Source organism: Carassius gibelio, chromosome B10, assembly GCF_023724105.1.
Source record: "Carassius gibelio isolate Cgi1373 ecotype wild population from Czech Republic chromosome B10, carGib1.2-hapl.c, whole genome shotgun sequence".
Lineage (NCBI taxonomy): Eukaryota > Metazoa > Chordata > Actinopteri > Cypriniformes > Cyprinidae > Carassius > Carassius gibelio.
This window is the reverse complement of record NC_068405.1, coordinates 24,967,809-24,979,408: the sequence shown is the minus strand read 5'-3', so window position 1 is coordinate 24,979,408 and position 11,600 is coordinate 24,967,809. Positions and strand designations below refer to the sequence as shown.

The 11,600-nt window shown below is 36.1% G+C and overlaps 1 protein-coding gene and 1 long non-coding RNA gene across 3 annotated transcripts in view; both read left to right on the top strand.

The window, feature by feature from the left end:
* The first annotated feature begins 137 nt into the window (after positions 1–137).
* On the top strand, positions 138–9,418 carry LOC127966864 (uncharacterized). 2 transcript variants are annotated; one of them, XR_008155715.1, is made up of 6 exons: positions 138–1,049; positions 1,458–1,543; positions 1,773–1,898; positions 4,606–4,805; positions 7,084–7,164; positions 8,482–9,418. It is a non-coding gene; the product is annotated as an uncharacterized LOC127966864 (long non-coding RNA). The 2 variants fall into 2 exon arrangements; XR_008155716.1 differs by having other exon boundaries at positions 4,606–4,816.
* Positions 9,419–10,263: 845 nt separating this feature from the next.
* The window catches only part of LOC127966858 (WD repeat-containing protein 70), a 50,820-nt gene continuing 49,483 nt past the window's right edge, over positions 10,264–11,600 (top strand). Inside the window, exon 1 of the mRNA XM_052568177.1 lies at positions 10,264–10,357. Within this exon, the coding sequence (XP_052424137.1) occupies positions 10,333–10,357 (25 nt within the window). The 5' untranslated portion in view covers positions 10,264–10,332. The remainder of the gene's footprint in view (positions 10,358–11,600) is intronic.

The window sequence follows — 11,600 nt, the reverse complement described above, 5'->3', positions numbered from 1 at the left end:
TAAAAAAGCCTTTATTATTATGGCTTGGTCACATTAACCTTCTAAAAAAACTCCAACGCGTTTCGGCTACGTGTCTTCTTCTGGGAGTTAAACAGATCTCAAACAAACAAAGTTTCTTATGAACTAACCCAGTCAGCACATGTACGTCTGGCCGACGTCGGCCCAATATCGAAACGTCGGCCTCTATACCTAAAACATCTATAAAACATCGGCCTGGCGGAGGCCGATATAATTTGGTCAGTGCTCTGTTCTCCAGCTCATCAATCGTCGGCCCTGAGTTGGTTCACGACCGCAGGGCCGATGCCGCGCTTCTCTGTGTGCGCGTGCCCAGTATTCGTCTCTTTTAGCCACCCAGAGAGAGAGAAGAGGATAATCCCAGCGACATCTGTGGCTCTGAGGTAGCGTTACGATTTCACTTCAGCTCAATTAGACAAAAAATACTTCTTTGTTAATTCTGTGACACTGAAAAAGTACTAGTAAGGCACACGGTGTGTTTTATACAGTCTATGGGCAGCTGAAGAGTCTGGCTCATTTTCAAATAATGTTACCGTTAACTTTTTGAGCCAACGGTCACGGTAGCGATTTTTTTTAACATTAATGTTAACGCCTTAATGCGTTTTCAGAAGTTTCTCGGAGGGAAAATGTAAAAGCGGGTTATTAAAGAGAAGTCCTGACTGCTTTTTCACCGTGTTTTTCACTCTTTTACAGGCTTCCAGAAATAATCCGGTGAAATAATATAAATAAATAATGTAAATTAGGCTAACTATATAGATTGAGCTCTTGTTGATGAAACTCTGGGCTTTTAATCAAATCTTCGATTTGATTAAAACAAAATGATTTTTAAATTAATTATTGAATGATTATTGAATGAGACTGTACTTTATAAATGTAATGTTTTAACTATAGATGTTTGTTTGTGTAAATGCTGTGTGCGAGTTGAGTCCTGCGCGAGCGGGGAGCAGAGTTGCCATGGAAACGGGGCATCAACACAAAAACCGTTACTGGCAAGCAGTAATCTCCGTCTCTCGCTGCAGTTTACACTGTTTTGGGTAAGTTTAGTCGCTAATATCACACAAATATTACATACAAATGTTCCTGACACGTTTCTTGCTTGTTATTGACATGTTTCAATTAAATTTATTTTATAGAAACGGTTTAGTTTCTTCGGAAAAGTCCGTTAGCATTTTACCAGTTTTCAGGTATGCTAACTATATAGATTGAGCTCTTGTTGATGAAACTCTGGGCTTTTAATCAAATCTTCGTGTGTGTGTATGAGATATTTTGATGGCACTTTGAATGTTTTGCTGGTGATTTGTCAGTATGTTATTGGAAAAGGCTGATTTACTGAATCGATGACGTCACTTACAGTGAGAGTGTAATCGGCTGAAATCAAGTTCACATTAGTTTCGATATTTCATGATAAACAGATATTAATACAAATTGTTCTGTGATTTCAGGAGGACAGAAAGAAACTCTACAGAACAGAAGTGAAGCTCCAAGATTTCAACATTTCTAAAGGGAGATTCTGACTTAGAAATACAAGGTGACCTGAAGAAGCTCATGAAAAACATGAATATGCCTTTTTCAGAATACATTTCACCAATTTTAAGAAGTCCCTGACATCATAACGCAAGTCACACTCAACCTAAAACTAAAAATATAGATTGTGTTATTTTAAGATTATATTTTTAGTAGTAGAATATGTATATTACATGTTATTATAATTGTTATATATTATTCTGTCTTTTATCTCCATTTCACCTCTACTCTAGCTTGTTTCCTTCTAATGAACCTGGAACTGCAGAGTAAATATTGTTGACTCCGTGTCAGATTGCTTGTTTTGTTCCTGGATTTTTCAGTGATGATGAGCAGAGTCTGAGTGAACCTGCTGTCAGACAGTGAGTACCGTGGGGTTTCAGTCAGGGCCTTCAGTAAACAACTGTTAGATACCTGTACACATCTTACACATCTCTGTTACAGCTAACGCAGCCGTATGTGTAAAGGTGCGGTCACACTAGCCTTTGAACGTGCAAAATTATTTCGGATGCCACTGCGAATATGGGCGGGAGCAAGATATAACGGTTTCCCCTTATCACAACATGGGTTAATCTGTGCTTTTACTCTGTCTTTGGCGATGGCGTCGAAAGCGTCTTATTATATTGCACTCTGTCTCTCTCTCTCTCTATAAATATACACACTAAACAATAAAAAAAAAATATAGAACGTGTCCTCATTCAGATGTGCCATCTGTTCCTGTTTCCATTGACACTGCGAACCATGCAGCTTCTTTTTTTAATTATCTTTTAAATATGTATTATATAAAATAGGATGCTGCCCTACGGCTAAAATTAGCACTTCATTTTTTAATTTCTGTACAGAGAGGTCACGCAGTGACGTATCATTCATCTACTGGTCCCACGACTTCACGTGATGCGAATTCGCAGGTCAAAGTTCACCAAACTTGAACTTTCGAATGCAGCGAAATGCGAAAATTTTCACATGAGCCTGGGTTTCCGGTCTGACGCATTCGCATGCGTATGAATGGAAGTCAGTGGAACGAAAAGTGCAGTGTGACCGCCCCTTAATGCACATATTATGCCCCACACAGGCTCTCAACAACAATGACGGGGCTGATCAACAACTTCAGCAGTAGGCTAGATTAGTGTGGGTTAAAGGGATAGTTCACCCCAAAATGAAAATTTGCTGTTAATTTACTTTCCCCCAGGTCTTCCAAGGTGTGGGTGACTTTTTGGTAACAATTTATAATAAAGTTCAGTTGTAAGTCACTTTTAAGTGAGTAGTTAATGATGAACTAATCATTTACAAAACATTCATAAGCGCCTAATAAGTGATATACTAATAATTTGTGTACTTTTTGTAAATTTCATTTTAAAAGTCATTTACAAGTAATTAGATTATGATTAACTAATTATTTACAAAACATGACTGTGTTCATAGAAATAAATGATTTTAATATTTTTATCTATGTTCTGTAGATTAAGTTATAAATAATTTACAAGTGACATGAATATACATTCACTAATGATTAAGTAATATGATATGATTTACACATCTTTCATAAGCAATCTTAAAAAAAATAAAATCACGAAAAAAATCAAACAGATCCTTAATTGTTAATAGTTACTAGTTAATATATTATGAATCACTTATAAATCATTGAAATGTCAACATTGTACTATTATCTCAATAAACAGTATAAATCATTAAGCTTTCTGCACCCCCCAATCTAAGGTGTAAACCACTCATCAGTTGTAAATGTTTTACAAACTTTGTGGTTTTCAGTTGTGTGTGCGTATGTATGTGTGTATATATATATATATATATATATATATATATATATATATATATATATATAATGTGACGAGTCAGCTGCCTCCTCCCTGATTGTCACCGGCACCCCGTCCTAAATCGCCGCCCTTCACCAGGCTCCCGACTGGAGTGGGTGTGTGAGAGGAGGGGCGCTGGACGAGTCAGGGCTGGCGGCGTGTGATGAGGCACACCTGAAGGAAGTGGAGCCTCATTACCGCCGCTGTTTAAAAGCCCAACGCGCCTCTCCTCGGGAGACCGGTCTCTTCCCCGTGCATGCACACTGGTGTCCTCGTGGGTCCAGGAAGGGTGCGTTGAGGGACTCCCGCGCCACCAAGATGTGAGCTGCCGGACCCGCGATCCGGATGGGAACCGCACCCGTATACACGGTCGACGGGCCAGGATGCCGGGCCGTCCATCCCCTACCAGCGCCGCGGCCGACGAGAGAGATGCGGCCGCTAGAGGAAGCCGCCGCCCCTCGCGCCCCGGACCAAGGAGGGGAGCGCGTGCGGCCGCCGGACTCCGCCCCTTGCCTGGACCCTTCCTCCATGAACACTGCCCGACCCACACGAACCCCGAAGCACAACGAGGACACCAGATCCCCTGTTATTTTGGACACTTTCCCCCTTTGGCCACTTTTATTCCCTGTTATTTTATGATTTCTGTTAATAAAAGCCTCTCCGAGGCCTGACGCCACGCCCACTGTGTCTGTCTTGTGCTCCTCCCGTGACAATATATATATATATACACACACACACACACACACAAACACAAACACACACACATATATATATATATATATATATATATATACACACACACACACAAAATCAACCAACCTGTAACCGGAAAGTTTACATTTACAACTGATGAGTAGTTTACACTTTAGATTGTGGGTGCAGAAAGCTTTGTAAGTTATTTATAACTTAATCTACAGAACATAGATAAAAATATTAACATCACTTATTAATCATCTATGAACACATAGTCATGTTTTGTAAATGATTAGTTTACCATTAGCTAATTACTTTTATTACATGGCTCTGTGGGTACTTGATTCTGATTGGTCAGTTGCGACATTCCGATGCATGTTATCCCTGGATAAAAACCTGTAAAATGTAATAACACAGGCTCATCCGGGTAACAGTAGTTGGTGCTGTACTCTTGCTTTAACTATTTTTTTTTATTGGTGGAAGCTGTGCATTTGTTTAGCTAATAAATTATAAAAACTGTGTACAACAGTTGTGTACAATTGTTTAATTATGTCATCCTGGTTAGGGTTGGCCTGATTGACGATGCCATCGTCCATCGCCGATGGCTGATAGACATCACGATGCTGCGCCGGAAACAGCGTCATCAGCTCCAGTATCTCGCCCGTGCATCTGTTGTCATGCGACAGAGAAGTCACGTTCTATAGACAGTTTCTATAGACAGTTGTGAACGTGCTGACAGCTGGTTGCCCAGGCTATGGATTAAAGGTAATACTGTTGTAAGTAGTGTTCATTTTCTCCTAAATACCGATCATTTCGCTTCATTAGACCTCAGTGTATCACCAGTAGCCACCGGTATTGATTTGGTCTTTTTTTTTTTTCTGGAAATCCACACAGCACCACAGTATTATCAACTAGAGATCAACCGATAGTGGATTTTTCCAATACTGATAGCTAGTTTGGACCACACTGGCCGATACCGATTTATAAACCAATAGTTTTTAAAATGAATACTGAACAAAATGGATACTGAATGAGAGCAGCGGTCTGCGGTCGCACTGCGGGTTCCCGGGTTTGTGTCCATTCTCGGACCATTCCATGTATTTCAACTGTAGAAAAGGTTGTTCCGAGCCGAAACTGACTTCTTTCATATTTGTCGACCAACTACATCAGTATATCATCATAAACACAAACGTTTTTGTCTTACATGAATGTAAACAGATGAGAAAGAAAACACACACGTACAGTATTTTTGTTTAAAGAGACAACAGCCTAATAAACGCGCTGTCTTTCATTAATGTTAATCAAAGAACAAAAGAAAATCATTCGCTGATCTCGACTGAATATATTTAACAACTTTAATTGATTAATCTTTATTTTATTTATAAAAAGAAAACTATGCAGTGTTTTTAAACTTTTAATTACAGTTTCTGTACCTGAAATTTTGTTTAGTTGTATTTAGGATATTGCTAATTGATTTGTTTTTTCATATCTTACTACTGACTGGTTACTTGTCTTTAACACTTTAATATTTTTATTAATTAATTGTTTTTGCTATGGTATTTTTTTTTTTTTAAGCACAGGCAAAATTCCTCTTGCAGTGTTTTGTAAGCTGCTGATTTTTGCTCATGTTATTCAGCTGTAACAGAATGCTTTGTAAAAAGACAGAAACATGTTTGACATCTAAATGTTTGACTTAATTTTTTTATATTGGATTTTTTATCTTATTGGAATCGAAACTAGGAATCGATAAGCAGAATTGTAATCGATAAAATTCAAACGATACCCAACCCTACACACCGAACGCATCACATTTTATTTGCTGCTATTTTAGAACAGTGCATGATTATCTAATCATGCGCAGCGTCTTTGAGAAGTCACAGTTATCACACACACCGGATGCGTCACATTCAATTCAAGCAGCGGTCTAAAACTGTTTATTTAATCACCAAACAGACATAAGTTTGCTTCAGGAATGAACTATGTGGCATATGTGTTTAAAGTTCAGTGTTAAAAAAAAAAAGAGCAAACGGAAAGAAAACGCGCAATCTGTATTACAGCTTTCTATATGAAGCATACAGACTGTATTAGAGCCACAGAAAGACCAACGTTTTTGCTGTAAAATGCACAATACATAATTTATAGCCTAGGGTGAAGTCATTATGTAAATTTACAATGATTTGAGATTAATATAATGTTATTTAATAGAAAACTATGTGAACGGCTGCATTTAAACTCGCGTTTGAAGTTTCCCACTCTGTGCAGCGCACAGTGTCACATGGCAAAACAAACGCAACACGGAAAAATATCTCCATGGATTTTGCAGATAACCGATAGTTTACAAATCAACTATCGGTGCCAATTAACCAGCAAAACCAATGAATCGGTCGACCTCTGTTATAACGATGTGCATGATACAATACTCATCAAATAATAAAGAACTCTTTTCATGTCCCTTGACTCAGATTAAAAAGTAATCACGGCCAAAAAAATAACTTGTGCTTGGTGTTAACTGTTAGCCACTCATAGCACTCGTAGATGCAATCTTTGAAATGGTGCATAAAAATGTTGCTGGCCTTCAGTTTAGGTGTAGGTCTTCCTTTCTCAGTTGTAGGTCTTCATTTCTCAGTTATTCACTTTTTTTTCTGCAAAATAGCACCTTAAAGCATTTTAGTAGATTGGCAACCAGGTCTGTAGGCTGTATTTTCTTTTCATTTAATTTCACTTTCGTACTTTGGAAATCCCTGACTAAAAGGGCAGTCTAACGCTGGGGGTAGCACTGGGCATGTCTCTAGACACAGAGGGTGTGCTGTCATTGAATGTCAAAATTTTGATTGGCTGATGATTCTGTCACTAATGCTTGTAACAAATCAGATGTGACTTCTTTCATCAAAAGGGTAGTGCTGGCCATAGACTTTTTGTAATGTAGGATATTCCAGGTCACCTCAACTAAACTAATCACAAGCAATTTGTGAACATTACACAAATGTAAATGATAACTAAATAGTCTTTAAAAGCTTTTTTCACACAATTTTGTTTTTTATAGGGCCAGCAGAGCCCTGCTCACCCTGACGGCCCACCGCTGCTGTCAGACAACATCTCCAAGATGCTATAAACTGCAGGACCAGTAAGTACAATCTTGAACATACACAACTGTACCATAAGTTTGGGAAGGTATGGTTTTTTGTGTTTTTGAAAGTCTTTTATGGCAACCACAGTTTAATATATGAAATGAAAACAATTCACTACAATTTAAAATAATAGTTTTCTATTTGAATATATTTAGAGAAGTCATTTATTCCTGTGATGGTAAAGCTGTATTTTCAGCATCATTACTCCTGTCTTCAGTGTCACATGATCTTCAGAAATCATTCTTATATTCTGATTTGCTTCTGAAGAAACATTTCTGACTATTATCAGTGTTGAAAACCGCTGTGTTCCTTCATTTTTTCAGGATTCTTTGATCAATAAAGTTTTAAAACAGTACAGTGTTTGAAACAGAAATGTCTGTTTTAACTCTTGATAACTGATAAGACAGTGATAATAATTGAAAATGTTTATTGAGCAGCAAATCAGAATGATTTCTGAAGGATCATGTGACACTGAAGACTGGAGTAATAAAAATTAGCTTAGATCACAGAAATAAATTACATTTCACAATATATTCACGTAGAAAACTGTTGTTAAATTGTAATATTTCACAATATTACAGTTTTTTTACTTGCTTTTGATCAAATAAAGGCAGCCTTGGTGAGCAGAAGAGACTTTTCTCAAAGATGTAAAAAGAAAATCGTACTGACCCCAAACTTTTAACGGTAGTATAAATTACAAATATGATGTTCCACCTACTGAAATGTGTATTCCATTCTAAAGAGATGCCTGTTCCACAAATATTACATTTACAGGAATCACGTGAAACACTTCATCAATAAACTGATTTTTGAGAGCATTAGTGGCAGTGTGTCGATTTTTGTTTATTGATTGGTGAATTGGAAGTGGATGTGCGTTTATTAAACCTACTTGTGATTAAATCATATATATATATATATATATATATATATATATATATATATATATATATATATATATATATATATATATAGCAAAATAAGCTCAAATTGAGGCAGCAGCATCTATGGTGCATGGCCTGTAGTGAGGTCACTAAATTCTAACACCAAGAATTTATCAAAGTCCACTAAAGGAAGCAAAACCTATTGGTATTTTACTTTGAAAATAGCCTTCCAAATAATATTTGGGGCTCGGACACACTTTTTTGTTGTTGTTTAAATTAAATTAAAATACATAGTTTAGTATTCACACAACACATCTAATAACCATGCACTCCAGTTATATGTGATAAAATAAATAATATTTTGTCTGAAATAATATGAACAGCAGCAGCTATTCTAAACTTTCTCCTTTTTATTTCCTCTTTCTATCTCAGGATGGCCATCCCAAGGTTTCTAGAGATTACAGCAGCTCCAAACTGAATCCAAACTCACTCGTGAAGACTTCAGATGACACCAACGCTCACAAAGACTACAGACGACAACTGTACATGAACACACAAAACATTGGACACACAAAACAAATATTATCCTTATTTTGCCTATAAGGGTAAATTTGATGATTTTCAAACTGCTTTATTGTAACGTCTCTTATATCTGTAAATGAACAATATTTACTCTCTGAGTTATGTGGACCTACATGTCCCCTTATATTTGTAAGCATCACTTTAAAAATGTTGAAAGATAATGTTAATGTTAACTGAATACAAAACTAGAGACTTGTTTAGTAAGATTTTATCAGAAAATATTTTTGAACTTTTATCATGCAATTTAAAACATTTTAATTGCTTAATTAGTATTGTTTTCCTGGTTTTATTTTGTGTTTATGTAACTCTTTTTAAAAAGTTCTTGGCATAAAGTTAGCCCGCGCTGCTGACAGCACTGAACACATGACTTTTTATTATGAACTAGATGGTCTTCCCAGTGAGTCTCAGTCATCTCTGGCTTTTTAAACTGTAACCTTGAAACATGCATTTCCTGTAAACCTACTTTGAAATAAGTATTGTCAAAAGATGCTATACTCATACAACATTTAACCATGCAAGTACTGTAGTAATGGTTATTTTTGTTTTTACTATGGGTTTACTGCAAAAGCTGTAGTAAAATCATGGTGATTGTAGTAAAACTATGGTTGATTTTGTTTTTTCTATGGTTTTACTGCAAAAGCTGTAGTAATATCATGGTTAATGTTCAAAAGACTACAAATAATCCCGAATTATCCACTTTTGATCAAAGCATCTGGTAAATGTTATTGTATTTGTATATGTAATATGAAATAAATGAAAATATTAATAAAGTTGCGTCTGTTCTTGAGAGTGGTGTGTATTGTTTTATTATAAACCAGCGGCGGTAGCCGCGGGTGGTCCGTAACGATGAGCAAAACGCCGGTGAACCGCGTCCACGCAGAGCGGCCGGGATGTATCGTCTCAGCATCGGCCGGAGAGCATTTCCGATCAGAGGCCGACGTCGCCGAGACATCTTGCCTATTAGCAAACGCTCCCTGAGCGATATCGTCCCGATGGAATTTTGTAGGTCGGCTCGACATCGGCACAACGTATGTGTGCTGTCTGGGAACAGTCCACCAACCAGAAGTCTCCATCTGTCAACTGTGGCGCTGAGGTAGTTTTTGTATGTACTTAATTGATTCGTTAAGAAGTGGAAATGATGACATCTGCTGTCTCTTGTGTGTACTAACAATTGTAACCTTAGCACCACAGTTGACAGTTTAATGTGACCAAGCCATAATAATAAAGGCTTTTTTACTTTTGTAATTGAGAGTGCCTTGGAGTTCCTTTTGCATTTTTGGCATCTAGTTTCCCATCCAAAGAGCACCTCTATTTTAACCAATTTTGGAGTCCAGGAAGCGCTCCTTTACCATTCCTTTTTTCATTAATAATTTTCCAAACCTAACTAAATAACTGGAGGCAACGTTTTTTTTAACTGCACATAGATCACAAACCTCTGAAATCGGTTGATAAATGTAAACGTTATCGTGTTTTTATTCAGTAAAAACCGCAGCTCCCCCGTTTACTTTCTTTTGTTTTAAGGCAGTCTTGCCCTCACTAAGATGGCTGGCTCAAAGCGGCCAATGAGGCGTCTAGGTATGGTATTTATGTGTTTATGGTGAAAACAGGTCGCGATGACGTCATTTGACTTGTGTTTAGGAGAGACTTTTATTTTGACTCTCGGCGTCCCGGAAGTGTGTGTGTGTGTGTGATCTTTTAATCATGGCTGATCGCGGGAGTGATGCTGGTGAGTTTCTGACTTTATTTTGTCTTTTGTGGAGTGTTTCCGTCGTGTTAGTGAAGCCAGTGTGTTTAAAGCGCAGCACTGCTTGTTTCTGAAAGCGTCGGTGGTTTAATGAAGTCAGTTCCGGTCGCCGCGCTGTTTTAATAATAAAAAATCATCATCACAGACGCCTGAACATGCGATTCTGAGGGTTCTACAACAATAACCAGAATATCAGAACCGTTAGTCTATATGTTGTTTTTAATTCGCTTTTAGAAAAAACATGTGCCATTAATCCATTAGTCAATACCATTGCTGAGGATTTTCTTCTTTAAACTAGTTTCTCAAACATACACGGTTTATAACCGTCATCGGTTTACTACGTCACAGTCCAATAACCAATCACGTCGAGGGACAGATGCCCATCATAAGCATATTTATTTTGTTTACCACCTACACATTATCAATCATTAAATAAATAATAAATTAATCTCTAAATAAATCACTCGCACACCGAGTTCGTTTTTGTAATCTAAGGCAATAATTTAAAATTTTCCCTTTAGGTGATGATGATTTTTAATTAAAATTCTTCATTATTACAGTATCTTTTCTTTTGTAAAGGTTATAATTATATAATAGAATATTATAAATTCAATTCTAACTCAAATTCCCCTTAATAATAATAATAATTGAATTTATAATTTTTTGACTGCCACCCAAACATTATTCATTGTTTATATACACACAGTACTTTTTGTAAATTTAATCATTCTATAATAAACAAAAAAGCCAAATTATGTATATTAAACTCTAAATTTCCCTTTAGAAAATCTGTAATTTCAATATTTTTTTTCTATAATAATAATAATAATAACAGAAATTATGTAATGATAACTAGAGCAGAAATTTATATAACAGAAAATCGAATAATTTCAATAGCATAATTGTAAAAAAATTAACTCCGATTTTCCTTTTAGAATGTTTTATTTTATTATTTTTAACTGACACCCACACTTTATTAATTGTTCAATAACTTTTTGTAAAGGTAGTAACTCTTTAATAATAATAATAATAATAATAATAATAACAACAAAAATTCTGTAATAGCTATAGCAAAAAATTTAATTGAAAATCAAACTAAAATTTTCAATTTAGTATATAATTTTATTTATTATTATGCACTGTTTATGTAATAATAATAATAATAACAATGATAATAAATTATATAATTAAATAGCAAATATTTAGAAAATTAAATTCAAATTTC